Genomic DNA, 19,187 nt, shown 5'->3' with positions numbered 1-19,187 from the left:
CAAGTTTGAAGCATTTATTTTGGAGAGTTTTCACAGAGCTTCCTTTTAATCCCTGATTAACGGATGAAAGAAGATACACTGAGACACAGCTCTAGTATTAAACCCTTTGATAAGAGAATTACAATGTCTTTATTGTACAGGCTTAGTTGATTTGTCTGCATCATCTTCTGCAGCAGTGATTGCTAGGCAGCCAAAGGAGAGAGCAGAGGAGAAGCTGTTATCCCTGTGGTGTTCAGGACAGGCAGTTACGTTTATCCCAGGAGCCATTACTGTCCGTAATGCCTACTGCTGATTATCAAGGCTGGAGTTTCCAGTGCAAATAAAAATTGTCCTTGGATGGGCTGGTCCAAAGCAACGATAAATGTCCTTGGTTCACTACTGAACTTAAAAGGAAAGCAGTGAAAAAAATCATTGTAATATTTATCAGAATGGTTAATATATCTAACATATGTACAGTGTCCCCTTTCAGCCATGTCTGAGGATGGAGGAGTGGCTTTGCTTTCTTCTAGATCAGTCTTTCCATGGGTGGTGGCTGCAGCATGTTCCACATCTCCACCCGGGAGCCCTCCTTCTCCTGGCGGCTGGGGCTGTAGGTGCCCTGTGTGGCGCGTTTGTTGGCGGTGACGGCGGAGACCGCCATGGCCAAGGACAGCAGCACCAGCAGGGCCAGCGTCACCGCGCCGATGGCCGTGAACACGCTCGAGATCAAGTCAGCTGCCAGCTGCAAGGATGGAAATCACTGCAATGTAAATGCCACCAAGAGAAGGCTGAGACACACCTGGGCTACCCCAGAAGGAAAACAGAAACCATTGCATGAACAGGGCTTCACATCGGTGAGTTACTGCTGAAGCACCATTTATTGCAGGGAACTACATTAACCCCTCCATTTCGTCCTTTGGACTCCTCAGAATGTGACTGGATGTTTAGTGCTCAAGGCAGATGAATTTCCTGTAAGGACTCATTTCTTTTGACAGCTTCCTTACCTTGAAAATAACCTGCAAGTTAATTTGTCTGTGGGCTGCAGTATAATTCAGCAATTTTTTAACCACTTCAATAAAAATTCATTATTCCTAGAAATTTCCCATATATTTCCTATATTCCTGTATTTCCTTCTTATTTCCTAAAATTTCACTATTCCTATGAGCTAATTCCTATGAGCTAATTTGAACATATATTGAGTTACATTTCTTGCTGGAGGAGTGAAACTTATATGAATATTTATATATATATACTTACATATATAGAAATTTTGCTTACATTAAATATTGTGAAATATACTATTTCTACAGACATTCCTACCAGTAAACTTTTCTACCATCATATTTTCATGAAATAAGCACATAGAGGCTGCAAAATAGTGCATAATCAGTGTATTTTCACAAGTAAGTTCTAAAATATTCATGCAGCTCTTCCACATACAGACTTCATAGGTTCATCTACAGAAACATAAGCAGTACAGTACAGGATGAATGTAAGTATGCTGTGATTTTTTGGTTTTTTTACAGTTTTCATGTGGCAGTGGGAAATGTAATAATGTCAGAAGGCAGAGTGCACATAAATGAATCTGTCAGCTGGAAATCTTCAGAGCACAGAAATTTAATAGTTGGTAGATGAACATTTTGTACACATCTATGTATACACTTTCATGTGTAAAAAATGCTTATGGTGAGGAGAGCAATGAAGTGATGTGGTTAGTGTGGAAAAGTGGTCACTATGGACAGAATGACCCTAGCAGGAATTGAACTTCTGGGCAGATTCTGCCATCCATCATCTTTTGATTTGTATTACAAGTGACAGCTGAACTGCCTGAGATGAATGCGCGCTTGAGGCTGAACTTTCAAATCCCCAAATATTTAGAAACAGAAAACAGCAGGTCAGAGCTTGTTTCCCACTTAGATGTTCCATGTTGCAGGATATTTTAGTGACCTGCTTACTCGTCATTTCCAAGGAAGGGCAATCCCAGTCCAGAGCACGAGGATGATTTTGCACTCAGAGGTGGATGCACTGGAAGTGGATGCTCTGGGTGTGCATCCCCTGCACTCGTGCCTTTGCCGGAGAGCAGCAATGCCAGAGGGAAAACGTTAAAACAATCCTGCCTCTTTCTTCCTCTCCCCAATTCCACACTGATGTAAAAGGTCCTGCTATTACTATTACAGTAAAAGCAAGTTTGGCTCAGGGGTTCTCTCTAGGGGATAAATGATCGACTAGGATATTTTCCTTTGTCCTTGATGGTTAAATATATGGTCCCTGTGATTTTAAACACATTTTTCCCAATAGAGAGAATGTCATGCAGGTGTCAGACCAAATGACTACTACTCTAAAACAAAGTGGCATGAAGCATGTTGGTCTATTAAATTGGATTGGATTGGGAAGGTTATTTCATCTTTGGACGGTATTACAGACATATTTGAGATCCTAGTTTTGCTCTGTTCTCTGTTGGACTATATGACCCTTGTTCCTCTTGTCTCAGAGAGGCAGCACATTTTTAATGGTATTTTTGTTCTCAGAAGCTCTCTTTTATTTTCATTGCCTGCTCTGGGAAAATAAGGACTAAGTCCAGGTTAACTCTGATCCTGGGGTTGAACAGGCCATTTGCAAGAGAAATTCACTACCACAGGCAAATGGATGGTATGGCCTCACCTTTGATATGTGACATTTCTGAAGTCAGTCTCCAGTTTTCCAGTCCATACTCTTTCCATTCTTGTTGCAAGCATGTCTCTCTGTATCTTTTCATTTATGATAACCTTCAAATTAATTTGATTTCTTAAAGAAGAACTTTTTGCAAAGAATTGGAGTGAAGAAAAAGCTTGTAACTTGCTAAAATGTAGTCACATTCTCAATGTCATTCTCAAGTTAAAATCATCATAACAGGGATTTTTTAAAATTTTGCAGTAGTTATTTATTAGGGAAACCTTACCCATCCTGAGCCAATATGTAAAAGAAGTTACTCCACTGATTAATATCTGGAGAACTGGGGGTTTACCATGATCAGATACATAAGCTAACTTTATTTCTACGTCTATATTGCTTCTAATTTCTAAATGTGAAGAAAAGGCCTTTACTTCATCTTTTAAGGTGAATTCTATTGATCAAAACCCCCTGACTGTTCCAGTGCTGTCCCCTGGTTTAACACCCCACAGCTCCCTGCCAAAGTTTCCAATATGAGGTACCCCCTTGGCAGTTGCACTGAACTGGTAACAAGAGCTGCCAGAAGGCTCTGCAGTCTGGTCCCATCAAAATCAACTGCTTCTCTAGTAATTAATGGCTGAATTGTTAAATTAATTTGGAAAATCAGCTGGCTGATCTGGAAAAAAATATCTGAAAAGCTCTGTCCCCTGTCATCTCAGAGTCTGTTCACTGCATGTTCGGTGATGATGATAGACTGAAATAATTGTAACTAGTGATTCCAAAAATAAAAGGATTGAGCAGCATTTTAGTAACATTAGTGCTGCTGAAAGAGTGGAAAAGAGGTTTTCTGTCACTGACCATACTGTGTACTTTGCATAATAGAAGGGAGTGGTCACTAAAAATGCAGTTTGAAATTAAATGTCCTATGTCAGTGCTTCAGGCTCTTCTGGCAAGTCCTTGCTGGTGCTTCCACCATGGATGGGTCTGAGCCGGGAACCTCTGGGATGTTTCACAGTGCCCCAGGGCTGCTCACACGTGTAGCTGCTCATCTCAGTGCTCCAACCATGTTTCAGATCCCCTGGCTGAGGGTATAGGGCATCCTAAGGGACTGGACCACCACACTCTAATATCACTTTTCAGCTTCACATCACCATTCCCTTCCCCACGTTAACTGGTGAAGACCTGGCTGCTGGGCTGAGTGCTGGGAGATGGCAATACACAGTTTTTTGCTGTGTTTGTCACAAGGCTGTTACAGAGTACCCAGCAAGGGGAGTTCTTTGGCCTAGAGCTTCAAAAGCAGAAGAGGAAAGCTCTGGAAAGGAATGGACAGAGCAAGACAAACTTCATTTTGTCTTGGCACAAAAAAAACCCACCACAGGACACCTGGAAGCTTGTGAAGAGAAACAAGTTCTTGAATTTTTTTGCTGAAAAACTTTGTTGTTAGGGAAGCCTGTGCGACACCCCCACCTCCATACATTGTGATTGTCTGTCAGAAATAATCTTGCCAATAAATAACACATGGTGATCACAGCTATTTCTGAATGTAACTTCAGCACTGCTTATGAATAACTAAATATATGCAAGGTAAATGAAGGAGGGTTAATTAACTGGCTGGGCAATACCTTAGAGAGTCTCATTACAGCTTGAGGCTGGGCTGAAAGGCCTCCTGAGGGCTCTTCCAACCTGAATTATCTTATGAGCCTGTTTAGAAGGTAGTTGGTGACAGAACAGTTTTAAGAGCCCCTAATATAGAGGAGCTGCCAGTAAAAGCTGCATGCTTGGTGGTAATGGATGGCAAGATGATACCAATAAAATGAGGTTTGCTACCACTGGAAAGCCTATCTGCTTATCACTAAGTTTTTTTTTTTTCTCTAGGAGTTCTATTTATATACCTTTGGATGTCAGCTGGAACAAAATAAGTTTATTTTGGCAAAAATTTTAAAAAAGGAAAGAAAAAACATTGTTGAATTTAGTTTTCATGTAGTGGATGGTTTCATATGTAATGACAGGAGAAAATGCAGGTAAAAAATCTTTGTTTTTTTCTAAAATCTTTTTCTAAAGTCTTTTGGATTTTCACTAGTAGTTTCACATCAAAATTTATTATTTTTTTCTAGGATTACTTTAATTATTGAATTTAAATTATTTTTTAAATATTTAGATTGCATAAAATAAATCATTGAATAGAGTGACATTTCGTTATAGCTCTGGGTTTTGCTTTTCATTTGCTTATGGAAATAGATTTATTGTTCTGCTTTGGTTCCTTGATCCACTTTTTGAGTAAGAAGTGCCCAGTTCAGAAGTTGGAGCTTAGAGGCATTTATCAACCCAGTGTATGTTTGCTTACCTTTAAGCAAGCTGTCTCCCAAATGGTTGTTTTATGAGAGGGGGCATTAGGGATTTGCTGTAATGAACGTTTCCACCTGTGCCAAAGGCAAGTGGAACAGCACAGGGGAGCCCAGCCAAGTGCACAGGGCCTCCTCCTCCTGCGTGTGTCACATCAGCATGGCTGAGCTGAGCTAATCCTGCCTTGTGGCCACACAGGGATGACTGGTGTGGCCATGGACACCAGGGCTGAGCCAGAGCAGGAGAGAGAAGGAGGATGCAGCCGTGCTGCAGGCAGAGAAATGGCAGCAGGTGTGAAAGAGGCAGCGAGGGCCTCCTTGGGGTGCTGCTGCCTGGGCAGGTGTTCTCTGGAGGTGTCTGTGGGGTGTGGGAGCTGTGACGTGCTCTGGAGGCAGGAGCTGCCTGCCTCTGTGCCTGGGCACGAGGGATGAGCCCACCTTCATTTCAGCACTGCTCAGAACGTGCCTGGTTCTGGATGCGTCTCCAGACAGAGACGTCAAGGCAGGCTTTAAAACACGGGGATTGACAAACCCCGGAGGCTTCCCTTCCCTGCCACGTGCGGGGCTTTTTGGGATTTCTGCAGCTACTCGTGTGCACTGGAGCTTTTCCTGGGGAAGTCTCAGATCCTGAGTCCTGACACCACTCACAAGGTTATCAGCTCATTCCCAGTAAGAACATCTGATCCGTGCTGCCCAGAGTTACTGCCTCCAAATCACAGCCATTTGCTGTGGTAACGACTGGTTTGAGTAGTCCTAATCCATGGCAGAAATACTTTGAAAGGTTTGGGGGCATATAGAGACAATAGTGAGCAGCCAGAGAAAAGCCATTTACTTGATTAAAAGGCCCACAGATATGCTGAGTTCATTTCATAGAGGATTTACAGCCATCTTATTGGAACTTTTTTCTCTTACAGGCTGAATTCAAATAAGGATTTGTGTAGTTCAAGGAGAAATCCAGTCAGGCACACACAAATCTGTTATCATGAGATGCACTGATAACCCTAGCCTGTGAGGCTACAGTTTATTTTCAACAGCAATAAAGTGGCCATAAATCTATAGATTGACTTTGTTCTAATAAAAGTACATTAAATGAAGGCACAGGAAGTCCCTTTTTCTGTGATTTTCTTTTTTCACCTTAGCAAACTGGCCTATTGCTCTCTCTCACATCACCTGCAAAATGTAGCTGCTCCATTTGTGCTAACACCAGCCACCATGTTCCAAGAGCTGTGGGGCTGTTGAGTTCAAGTAGTAGTAGTAATAATAATAATAATCTGTTTGGGACTCATTTAAGGAGCACAGATTCATGTCAAGCCAAACACTGCACAGGCCACTGGAAAAGGCAAACTATTTTTAAGATGTTGTAAACATTACCTATTTTCTTTAACTATTTTATCCTTTAATGGTTTATCCTGGTTTCCTGCTTCATGCTGTTGTCCATGTGGGCACTGATCTTTGAATGTATCTACACACAGTTCTTTTTCAGGTCCTTGAATAGTTTACTCCTTGCTGCTTTGGTACCTGTGGCAACAAAGGAAGCAGCACTTAGTGCACTTCAGCTGATTTTCCACTGTTTGTCATCAGTGAGACCACCAACTCCTTTTCCTTCTGCACACCTCAGAACTCTTCAGTTCATCTTGTGGGCTTCAAAAGTGGCAGCTGCATTGTACAGACATTCCTCTTCTCCCCTGAAGTGATTCCTGAAGGGTGCAGTATTTGCTGTACTGTAGACCCCATACCTAGCAAAGCTTCAAGATTATCTGGTAAGGAAAGTGTTTGAATTCTCTCAGATTGAGAAGCAGAAGGGAAGAGTTTAAAACAGACCTAGGAAGACTGCTGCAGGGCTTTTCTCTAGTTTTGCTTCCTTTATGAGTAAGAAAAAAGACAGTTTGTAGGACCAGATTCAGCTGTGGAGCCATGAACACCTGAAGAAGATCTCAGTGGCCTGAAGGTGTGGCTGCTTCCCCTTGCAGTCAGCCAGCCCAGAGCTCCAGTTCAGGGAGGGCTGTAGGTGCCACAAACTGGCTCTGGTGCCTTCTGTATGCAGGGCAACACCCCAAGGTAGCATCACTGCTTTTTTCTCTGCATCTTAGGAACTTCTCCTGCTGGCCCCGTGTTCACTGGGAGGAGGCTAACCTGTTGTCCCTCACCTCCCTCTGAAAACATCTCTGAATTACATCAAGAGCTGCAGATCATCTTGAATTTCCAGCATTGCTGTTGCTGTTTCTGCCATCAGCCCCTGAGTTATTTTCCTGATAGCTGCAGGGAAGTACAATCCCACTGCCTGGAGGGCCTGAATGAGACTCTGAGTCCTGTACCTGCCCCTGTGGACATTGCTGGAGAAAAAACTTAGGTGACTAATTCTGATGTGTGCAGAATATCCACAGTATTTAGGCAGTTCATCTTGAAGAAGAAAGATTTTAAGTAATTTTTTAGATTTCTTTTTTGTTTTCTTGTGGGTGTTGTTGTCTGAGTATTTTCTTGAAATGTCTCTGAAGAAATTATGTTCACTACAACCTCTTTATAGTATATGTTTTTTATATAATGTAGTTTGAATAGTTTGTCTTAGTTGACACCTGACAGTTTTAATTGATTCCTTCCTGAAAAATGTCAACTTTCAGTTTTCTGACAGTTCTTGAAATCAAGGAAAAAGCATAGAGAGAATTCATGTTAGTTGCTATAATGATAAATTGGTCATCTGGCTTGACCAGTTATAGATCAGAAAAATGCAATCTTTACTATGAAGGAAGAATTATGTCTGTGGCAGTCTGTGAGAAAATGAAGAAGATGGAGATGACTGAAGTCTAGGATTTAGCTGGGCTTGCAGAGAAAGCACCTCATTAAGAAATTCTGACAGCCTCCCTCCTGGCACGTGAAGTTGCACTGTTGTGACACTACAGAAGTTAATGAGGAGGTTTGTTCTAATTATAGCGGAGCAAGAAATTGGAGATTGGAGACGGAGCTCTCTGAAGCGTTGCAACTAAATTGTAAAGCAGACTTCAGTGAAACAAGGGTGTTGTTCACATTAGTCCTGATCTCCCAGTCAGACCAGCTTACCCAGACCTCCTCCTCCCCACACTGGGCTGCAGGACCATTCCCAGATCACTTTAAACAGTGCTGTGTTTAAAGCAGAGCAATTTGCCCCCTCCTCAGTGCTGGTACATGCAGCAATACATGGCGTAGGTGGCCTTCTATTGGCAGTACTAGCCTTTTGGCCAAGAAGCTTTTCCTGCTAGGAAGGCTCACTTTTAGGAATTAACCTTTAAAGAACACACTACCTACAGTAACTGTAATTTCTTTAACTACTTGTAGTATTGATGTCTGGTTTGCATTAACTGTTTAATGCAAGCAGTCCAGACATGAAAACAGAGGAGTTTAGTACCTCTGGGATGGTCTGTCTTAGGCAGAAGAAACAATAAGTCCTGGTTTTGGCCAGGACTGTGCATGAGCTCAGCCATGCACCCAGAAGAGCCAGAAGTACATAAGCAGCCCCTTAAAATCTGCATCAGATGTTTTGCTGGATCAGTATCTCACAGACTGCTGAATGCCTTTTAGGCAGCAGAGTGTTGGTTGCACAGAGAGAAGTGATTTGGGTGGCAGTTTGGGAGGGCAGCTCTCATTAAGCTGTGGGCTTTGAGAAGGCTCCTTGATAGCACTTCTGCAGCAACTGCCAGTGCTAATTTTGTAAGTGTTCCAGCTCTTTTTAAGATCATCCGAGTGGTGCAGCACAGATTAAATGTGCAGCTCCAATGTGTTGTTATGAGATGCCTTTTAAAATTCTATCGACAGCCTCTGGTGTAGGAACTTCACCATCTGCTGCAATCTGAAAGGATAAGAGGGAAAAATCTATAGCTGGTGCAAATCCAGGCAAACCATGCTGAGGAGGAGTTTGTCCCATAGCTGCTATATAGCAGACTAGACAAATGTTTTAGTAAAGGTGTCAGTCTCTGGGGTGCAACATCCTTTTCCAGTTTGGGAAATGCTTTGGGGCATCATACAGAATTATTTCTGTGCATGGCTGTCAGCATAGTGTATCAGGTGGTGTTTCTTCACAGGGGATAACTGCTTTGCAGCTTTGAGACAGCAGATTCTGTGTGAGTACATCTTGGTGGTGGATAAAAGCCTCATCAGGCAAGAAGAAATGGGAGATATTTAAACTCAAGACTACCACTAAAAACGCTGGCTTTCTGTTTTTCCCTGCATGTGGCCAGGCTGAGTTTACTGCATCCCTGTAGCTGCCACAGTAGAAGTGGCACATGGAGAGGGATTTGGAAGAACACACAGGCCTTTTGAGGAAGTCTGCTGTCATGGGAGAGTGAAGTGGGCGTGAAGGGGTCAGGAGGTTAAACCCCCAAACAGGAGAAGAATAAGAAAAGATGCTACAGTGCTGAAGATGAGGGCAGGACAGTTTCCAAGGAAAAGAGATGGAGAGAGGTTCAGTAGACAGAGTGAAATAGTTAAAATGATAAGAAAGAAGAATGGATTTCAAAACTGTTTTCTTCATTGATTGCCCAGGTGTTGGTCAGACCAGCATGTGCAGGATGATGTTGTGACACTCAAGAAGGTAATGACAGCATTTGGAGAAGAGAACGGGGCAGGGAAGGGTAATGTAGGCTATCAACAGCTAAGTCAAGGAAGCAACTAAACCATTCCTACTGCAAACCTCTGCTTTTCTGATTTTTTCCATGTATGTTTTATCTGTCCTTCTAGATTCCAATCTCTTCTGTACAGGGGGAAAAAAAAGCAAGAGAGATTTAGCAGAGGTATTTGCAATGTGGAAGTGCTGTCTGAGTGAATATCTGTTTGTTGTTTCTCCTCACTAACGTGTTTCCTTGCACATTGTTTTCACCAGACATGATTTGCGTGTATTAGGAATTATCAGTCTCGATTAACTGTGATGGATTTGCACAACCTGACTTTTGCACAATGTGGAGTTGCTCAAAATGTGGAGTTTTCAGCACATGACAGTTGAGGTTAAAGATCTCTTTCTTAATCAGTGATATTATTGGTAGGTGTTCTTTTATTTCTGTAATCGGGCCTTTGAGAACAGCCCCAAGGACCCATCAAAGCCCAGCATCACAAAGGGTGCAGCCTCCTCCTGTGGGCTCTGGTCCCTGCCCGTGACCATGGGTAGCAGGTTCTGGTCCTCTTTCCCCAGGTCCTGGTTCTCTTGCTGAAATTGAGAGCCCTGCCTCTCCCCACCTTCTGTGGGAAGGAGAAACTGCTCTGTCCAGTGATGCACCATGAACAGGTGGGTCAGCTGTGTATGGCATAGCACAGGCTGCTGCAATTCCTGCCCAGTTTTGTAACTGCCGGACACTTTCCATCCCTGCTTCTCTGCTAATAAGTGAAGGCAACGATCTCAAAACTGTTCCATTAAATTCTTCTCCATTCTTGGTGCTGAGCTCCTGCAAACCAGCCATGTGTTGCTACCTAGCATTAATAGGATGCTGTCAAGTGGTGATGAAGTAAGGAGTGCTGTGACTGTTTCACACTGTCAGACAGCAAGGTATCGAGTCAGCAGCGAGCCTTTGCTGGGAGCAGCACTTCGATTGCAGCCATCTCCTGCTTCCAACTGTAAATATTAATAGTATAAGATAAACCTTTATTGGCTACATAATATTTGCCTTAGCATGCTACGTGACACTGTCATGTTACTTTGCTAATTATATTCCTCGATAAAAACTTTCAGTGTGTTTTTATCCCACTGGCTGTTTTTTATTTTTCTAGTAGACAGCTGATTTGAGATAACAAAAATCATTATGGTTTAGCTTCAGGAGAGACTTTGGAAGAGATGCAAGTAGGTAAAGTGTAAACGAAAAAAAAAATCTAAAAACGGCTATATTAATAATATTCAGACTTGCCTTAGACCTTTCATTTGTTAGCAGAGTTAGTTTTTATCTTTTTTTTAAGTGTGCTTTCGTCTTGTCAATAGAATTGTGTGAGTGTGTGTCTACCTCTGAATCTCACCACTGTCCTCAGGGATTCTTGGATCAAGTACTGCATACCTAATATGGGATCTCTCATTGCACCAATGTATTAATATCATTGTATTAGTATCACTGGCATTCAACAGGTTTGCATCTGATCTGAATGTGAACTGGATGAAGCCAACTCTGATAATTGCTTTTTGGGTATCTGCTGAAGATGCAAATGTTTTACAAAGTCTCTTTCTGTATTATAGCCAGCACAGCACATGAGAGAAAGGTCTCTGAAAATGCAGTAGAAATTTGTTTTAACTTTCTACTCCATGCTTTTACCTTACTGCCACCTAAAGATAACTAACAGAAAATACATTGTACTACAGATTAGAGAGTTCTACCCTGATATGCTGGGAAGGAATGGCAACCCTATCAATGTCTTTCTTTTAAGAAGAAGTCCTACACTTTCAGATTTTCTTGAAGATCATACTTCTTGGAAATAGGAAAGAAATCTGCTGACTCAGCTAACCAAATTTACCTCTGGTCCTCCAAGGCAAGGCGTACTGACTCTGAGGCCAACTCACCCTGTTTCTGTATAACTCAGGTGATTAACTCAGATCTCAATACAGGCTGAAAGTAGCATTTGCTACAGTGCATGGGGTCAGGACACCTCTGTCTGCAGGTGTAAGGCATTTCTGGTACAACCCCTCTTTGATTCCACCTGTCTCAGATGTGAGAGTGTCTGCTGTCGAGCGGGCAGCCTGAGTGATTCCTCCTCCTCAGTGCCATCCTTCGTGCCTTGTTTCTTATTCAGTAGTTTTCAGTTTGGAGAATGCCTGCCTTTAAAGCAGCCTTTGTTCAGAGAGGGGAACCGAGGCATGAAGTAGAAACACAGCCCATGACCAGTTAGACAACCCATGGTGGAAGCGGTGATTGAATTTAATCTCTCCCCTCGGCCCAAACTGCCTGTCAGTCACACCAGGGCAGCACAGCCCTGGCCTGCTCGAGCACGGCCCCTGACAGTGGCACTGGTGAGGTCTGGCTCAGGGTGTGCCCTCCAGGCTCTGCCTTGCTGGGTGTTTGTACGGTTCTGGAAGCCCAGAGGAAGAGAACTTGGGCCTGACAGGTGATCTTTCATGGAGCTGTTGCCATCACACATTTTTAATGTATGACTTTTTTTTTTGGAGTGAAGTATGGCATTCTCTGTTGTTTAAATTGCAATATTGCATTTACACTGGTAATAAATCCCTCATATGTGCCTGCTATAGGTTTACAGTCTGCACTTGGACTAAACTGACATTTCCACATCAACTGGCCTGTTGTACTTATTGGCTGAGCACCAGGATAGATGCTCTTCTCCAGGATGGCCAGGCAGGACTCCTCTCAGGCAAATGCCCTTGAGTGCAGTCCTCACTCCTCTCTTCCCGAGGGTCAACTCCCTGCCTCATGGGACTGTTACAGACTCAAGCCTGCTTTTGTTTTCTATATTTTCAGATATTGGAAGGATCTGGCTCCACCAGCCTCACTAGTGGTACCTTCCTCAAGCCAGTGATGACCCATTTTGTTAAAGTACCTGGCTGTGGTCATGTTGCAGTGTTCAAGATTGTTCATCCTCTGTCAAAGTTCCACTCTGTAGTCTCACAGACCTGACACTTTGCTTGCTGGATATCTATATTTTTCATACCATAAACAGGCCATTTAATTCAACTAAAAATGTGTTCAGTGATTTCCAAAATGCTTTTTTGTATGGCTCTGAGTAACTCTTCTGATTGATACTTGCATCCTTCCTTAAAATATTCCCAAACTCATAAGCATTAGCAAAGTAATCAGAAAATCAGGCAAGTTATATATATTGTGGCAGAAGTTTCATATATTAGTGTTTTCTCCTGGAAGAATACTTCTGCCTCCTCCTTCATCAGTAGTTTTTGGAGAGGATGGAAAGAAATGATCAGAAGCTAGGAATCTTTGACTCAAAATTTTCTGGAAGTGAAAAAAGTTGTTTCAGGTCTCTGGGTCCAGGCCAGTTGCAGTCTGAGCAGCCTGAGTGCTCCTCCAAGGCAGAGTGGGTAGCTGATACTGAATGAAAATTTAGCTTTCCTGCCTACTCCATCTAGAGAACTTCACTGGTTTGGAGATTATTGCTTAGCAGCGGGTTCTGCCAATAATGCTGTGGTAGATTTAAAGTGTTTAAAGCATCCCGGGGTAGACTGCTCGCTCTCTCTGTCCAGTTCCTAGTGAAGGACAAAATAATAACACTTGGGCACCTGACAGAGGTGTCCCAAGCATTCACTTGAAATAATGAGGTCATTTTTCCTGTGTTCAGATGCAGCCCAGGTGTTCACTGCTGTCCCCATCTGTTTGACTTTTACAAATCCATTTTACTTATGATTTTCCTTATTTGTGGAATTGCATTTCCCTCAGTATCACTTTGTGCCTCAAGATCTCCTTCACAACCACCCTTTTTAATGGTTTCCAGAAATGGCAACACTGGCAGCACTGAGGGGTTTTTGGGACTCATCATTCCCCAGACAGATGCACAGCTACCACTGAGGTTCCACTGACAGTATCACCTACTGAAAGGACAAGTGAAATTCTGGGGGGGATAATGACTTCCAAACCTGTAGAAAGTGACAGAAGACTCTACCTTTACTACTGGCATTAGGTCTACCTTGAAGGATGTGTTACGTTTTCATATGTACAGAAACCAAGCATTTTCTTCCAGCCTGAATGAGGTTTGTGTTTGATTAAAGGAAACAATAAAATAAAAAAGGACCAACTGCAATTTTCCAAGAGACACAGCAGTGTCCTTCACTGGTTAGTGAAGTGGTTAGCAATATTCTGGTTAATTCACAAAATGGTAGCATTTGGGCTAAAAAAAGGCAACAGTGAAATCCCTGTATAAAATCTGTGCCTATTCTGACATTTCACTGAGGGCTTAGAGTGAGCCTAGATAAAACCAGACGCATGCATTAGCACTGGTGAATAAAAAGTGAAATTAGCTTTGCAGAAGAGGTGGTGTTGCCAAGGCCCTCCCAGAGCTTAGTCTCTAGTTTGTCATTGATTTTAATTGGGAGCAGGTTTGGGCTTTTCTTTGGAGTTTATTTTGGCTTGGGTTGGGGTTTTTTTGGGTGTTCAGTTTTTTGTGTGTGCGTACTTTTGTTTTATGTTGTTGGGGTTTTTTTGGTTGGTTGTGGTTTTTTGTTGTGTTTTTTTGGTGATGCTCCAAGATTATCATCTCCCAGGTGTCAGCCAGGCTGTGCTCACTCCATGCATCCTGTTCCTGCATAACTGATACAAAGTCAACAGGGAAGAAAAGGTCTTGCTACAGGCTGATCAGGGAAGCAACTGCACCTTTAATTCACCCACAAATGGTTACTGCTTGGAGAAGAGGGAACAGAGGGTCCTGTCCCTTTGGGGATAAGAAGAGGACAGCTTGTGATGTTACCAGTGCTTCCCCAGACAGAAAGAGAAGTATTTCCATTTATTTCTGTAATGGATAAATTAGACCCCAAAGTATTAATGTGTTTGAGAATCCCCAGAATCCCTACCCTACCATTTCACAGGGACCACCAACAATCAAAGCTAAATAATTACAAATAATAATAATAATAATAATAATTACAATAATTACACTCTAAATAATTACAAAGATTTGTAAAGCTGCTGATTTCCTTGTCCTTTGAATCACAGCAGTATCACATTTTTTACTTCAGTGCTCTTATTTTTTTTTTTGAAAACTGAATAATTTGTTCTACCAAATATGATTTGAATAAATTTAAGGAGTGCTGCGTTTGCTGCACATTTAGATTGGTAGAATATTCAGATATTTGTGTAACAAAATCTGTCTCTTGTTTAAATGGTTCTCTGTATCAAAATAGATAAATGTTCTTGATCATTTGAAACCAAAATTTTTTTCAGATTCTCAGAACAGGAATTATTATTATTCCTTTTCAGTGGAGTAATATTCCATAAGCCTAGTAAAGAGTGTAATTTTTTTCAGATGTTATTAGGAATAGAGTTTCATATCAAGAACTGAAAAATAGAAAAGAACATTAGGTCTCATGAAACTTGCAAGGAAAAAAAAAAAGACATAAAATTTAGTATCTGAACAATGCAGGCACAGACTGCACGAATGTGTTATAAAGTGAGCAATGACTGAAGTAAATACCCATGTGATGTGGATGTGGGTCCACAGGGAAAACATCAGAAGGTGAGAATAGGGAAGACAATGCCATTGCAACAGACAGGATGGTGTACAGACAAAATGTGTTAGTCTGAATACTAAAGTGTTATGTGAACACCGTGCTGGAGCTGATTCCTGTACCGCAGAGTGTTATGCTGTCATATGTCATCTGGGCTCCCTTTTCTGCTTATATTTACCATGCACATTAAATATTCAACTGCTTCTCACTGATGCGTGCAGTAATCCTGGCCTTGTGAAGAGCTTTCTTGTCTTTCCCAGCTAGGACACATTAGATAACCTTATTGTCTTTGCATCCTAATGTTTTTGTACCTTATGTTGTGACACACATTAAATGTGTTTCATCCAATATCCTTTTAGAAGTTTTAGTCAAGTCCTGTGATCTAGGACTCTGAATGCAGACTAATAGAAAATAGCAAAGGGTATTAAGGCATTGTTCTGCTCTGAAAAACAACTGCAAAAATGGCATTGTGACATTTCCAAGGACTTCCAGAGCAGAACTGCTCATTTTGTAAATCTAAAGATGTTTCTTCTTACCCCACATTTGACCTGGCACTGGAATAAAGCCCTCTCTGGCTCCTACCATCAATGGTAACAATTCTGCCATGGTGGGTGATCTGCAGCCACACAAATGATGTGAAAACAAATAAACTCCAGCTTTTTCCCAGCTCAGTTATACTGATTCTGCCGGGCTAATAAAAGTAAAGATTTATTTCAGTCATTGAAATAATCTTATTTCAATAGACTACCATCAGACTGTAAAAGTTTATCTGTGCTGTACAAACAGTTGCCCTGATGAGGGTTTTCTCAAACCTAGTAAGGTACTACAGAGAGTAAGTCAGAAGTACCAGGAAATGCTCTTTATGCTTCCAGCAGCAGCCTTGCGGGATGTAAGTTACAAAGCCCAGAGTGTTGATTTCCCTCCCACAGGTCTTGGGAGCCTCAGGAAAGCTGAGAGGTGAGAGTTGGCTTCTGCTCATTGATAGCTCTGCTGACCCAGGGCTTGCTCCCTGCTTGGGCAGGAGTGCCAGCAGGAATGTCATGGCACTGTGGCTGCTGCAAGCAGAGGGCATCAGTTTTGAGCAGGGATTCAGTCCTCTCTCCACTGGTCCTCAAGCGCTGCTGGGTTCAGTATGACGTTAGAACATGCTGGTGAGTGGTTTTAAACCCCTCTGATTTCCCGAGGTTGTATCCTTGCAGGCACCTCACCTGCACTGGAAATAGGACAGGGCCCTTCAGAGAATGGTGTCATTTTGAACATGTTACACTGTCCATACCAGTCTTTTCCAGGAGGCTGCAGGAGCTCTGGAGAAGACAAGTCACAGCAGGTACAAACGTGCTCCTCATTAAGACAGCAGCCTGCAGCTCCCCAGGAGCTCAGCCTGACCGTGCTGCCCGGAGCCCTGGGCTGCTCTGTGAGCATCCGAGGAGAGCCGGGAGCTGACCCCACGTGGGGAGAGCCTCTGCTCCCTCCCTGCAGGCTACGACAGCTGCACTGAGCTTTTCAGTGACCTGGGCACCCACAGCTCCTCAGCTCCTGCTGTGGACGAGCAGCAGTGAGTGGCCTGTCTGAAACTCAGGCTGGAGACACTTTCCAGGTTCAGCTGACTTACCCAGATTTACTTGTTCATTTACCACACTCCTGAGGCTGGCAGCTGAAAATCACTGTCTTAGTGTTATCAACATTGGGCATCCAGTCTTATGGTAAGACTAAAAATTATCTTATTGCCTTAAAATATATTTTAATAAGAATTTAATTTAATTTTTAAAATTTTTTGTTCCTCTATTGCTCTCAAGGTCTTCTCTTGGGAGGTTTAGCAAAGTATCTACTTATATGGAGGCTGAAATATGTGTATAGGAGCAGAATACCAGATAGCTAGGGCAGAATGTTTCAGTTTGAAGGTTCTTCCAATACAGCCACCCTAATTTTCCAGTTTTCCTATTTTTTCTAGTATTTCTACCCAATCTCACAATTAAAAAATTCTAAAGTATGAAAGTGTCCTAACCACCTGCAGTAGGAAAGAGCATAAATTCAGGACAAGAATAAATCAGTACTGATGGCAAAGAGAACAAAGTACTTTCAGAGTTTTGCAATCTCACGACAGAAACTGATGGGAGTACTGGCTTAGAACTGGTGCAGAGTGGCAACTTAACCTGCATGGGCTGTAATTGTCATTAGATCACTCTGTAGGCCTTGAAACCAAAATACTGTTGATATTTCTGTGTACAAGAGCAAGGCATACTGGTAAAGCCACAGTGAGACTGGGGGAAAACAGTCTTGTTGTCACATTCCTGATGTCCATGTCTTTTAGTCAAATGATAATTATCCATTAATAGCCTCATAAGTATGAATATGTAAATAGCTAGGGAATGAATTATTCATGAACCACCAGGCATTAATTATTGTAATTAAGTATCATTTGCTACGTTCATATTACTAACCCTTCCAGTTAATGAATACATTAGCTAATCACTGTAGAGCAGATTCAATCAAAATTCCCTGTGTCTGTGCTATGGAAGCCTGAGAGAGTTTTATTGAATTTAGATTCAATATTGAACATATCCAACATGCTTATCAGTGTACTTTTAATGACATGAAGTGTGAATCATAACCTCCAGTGCATGATGCTCGTCCTTGTGCCCAGGAGGATGGAATGGTACCAGCTGGAAGAGAATGTGGAAGCAGCAGTGGTGCAGCGCACGGCAGCAGCTCTGTGAACCAAGGACAGCTTCAATTCTGGGACATGAAATCCACCTCCACTTTCAAGTCTCATGTATATTCACACATACAATGGCAGAGGGGGTGTGTTTTGTGGGGGAGTGCTGTCCCAAAGGTGCTGCTGGTGACAATGTTCAAAGAGCAAGTCCAAAGCTCAGCTGGAGCTGTTTGCCAGGCTGTGCCTTTTGCCAGCATCAGCAGGGCACAGCCCTGGCAGGATGTGCTCCCAGTCTAATGGGGCTCAGGGCACTCTTGAAACACAAAGTAAAATGAACAACCCAACCCTGGATTTTGTCTTTACTCCCTGGAGATCCATTTCAACTAATAGTAATCGCAGTACCAGAGAAAGAAGATTTGCTGCAGCTTGTATTCCATTGCCTTTTTAAGGTTATAGTTCTCAGAACCAGGCCTTGTGGGTATTGAAGTAGAATTTTTCAATAATTTATTGCAAACAAGAGTTTAATTATTTTTAGGGAGAATCACTAACTGAAGATATAAATATGTACATTCAAGTGCTGAAAGTTAATATAAACAAGTAAAATGCCCTCTTGGCTGAACTTTTGACTGTCAGGGCAGAAAAAATATTTGCAAAGAAAGAATGAAATCTTATTTTATCACTGTTAGTTTGAAGCAGATTTTTTTCCTATTTTTAGGTTCACCAATGTACTGTAGTCACGTGCAGTGAGTAAATGATTACTGGATCTAGTTTCCTCAGTAATCTGGGAGTAAGAAAATCTAAATAAGCACATATAAAGGATATTTTCAAATTCACAAACACATGGGCTCTTTGTAGTTAAAATTGTCATAATATATGGCTGCAGAGAGGGCTCAGTCAGAGCCTGGATTTTTAAGGGCCAGAAGTAAGAACAGTAAAGACAATCTGCCATTCCCTCAGTGAAATACCCCTCGTGTATTTTCCAAGCACATTGAAGAATATGCTTTCATTCATCCCACAGCTGATGCAAATCCCTTTGCTCTCCCTTCCAGTGTCTCCATCACTGCTGTCTTTCCCCTCTCTTCAGAAATCTTAATTCCTCCTCAAGCCCTAACACTGTCACTTCTCATTACCCAGCTTTATGAATGACAGTCACTGGCATCTGAAAACCAGTTTGAGTCTCAGTATCATAGAGGGATCCATTACAGATATTACCAACATGGAGCATCACAAGCCATACCTCCAAAAATCATGAGCTTGCCTTTTGGCTTTCTTTCATTTCCATGTCTTGTATCCCTCCTCTAATTCGGAGTATACTGAGATGATGTTTTCCCAACTTCTCAATGCCCAAATTAGTAGGAGTGTGTTTTGATATTTTTTTTTTTTTTATAAATGCTGATTTTCCATGAAAGCATGAACTCAGCAGGGAGTTTGTGTTCTTAAT

The 19,187-nt window shown here is 42.1% G+C and overlaps 1 protein-coding gene across 2 annotated transcripts in view; it reads right to left on the bottom strand.

The window, feature by feature from the left end:
• CRB1 (crumbs cell polarity complex component 1) overlaps positions 1–19,187 on the bottom strand; it is a 94,561-nt gene continuing 75,374 nt past the window's right edge. For both annotated transcript variants that reach the window (XM_068199582.1, XM_068199583.1), the window contains one exon: positions 1–721. In XM_068199582.1, coding sequence (XP_068055683.1) covers positions 506–721 — 216 coding nt within the window. In that variant the 3' untranslated portion in view covers positions 1–505. The remainder of the gene's footprint in view (positions 722–19,187) is intronic.

The sequence above is a fragment of the Anomalospiza imberbis genome, chromosome 9 (assembly GCF_031753505.1).
Source record: "Anomalospiza imberbis isolate Cuckoo-Finch-1a 21T00152 chromosome 9, ASM3175350v1, whole genome shotgun sequence".
Lineage (NCBI taxonomy): Eukaryota > Metazoa > Chordata > Aves > Passeriformes > Viduidae > Anomalospiza > Anomalospiza imberbis.
The sequence above is the reverse complement of the archived record's forward strand: the minus strand, read 5'-3'. Positions and strand labels throughout refer to the sequence as shown.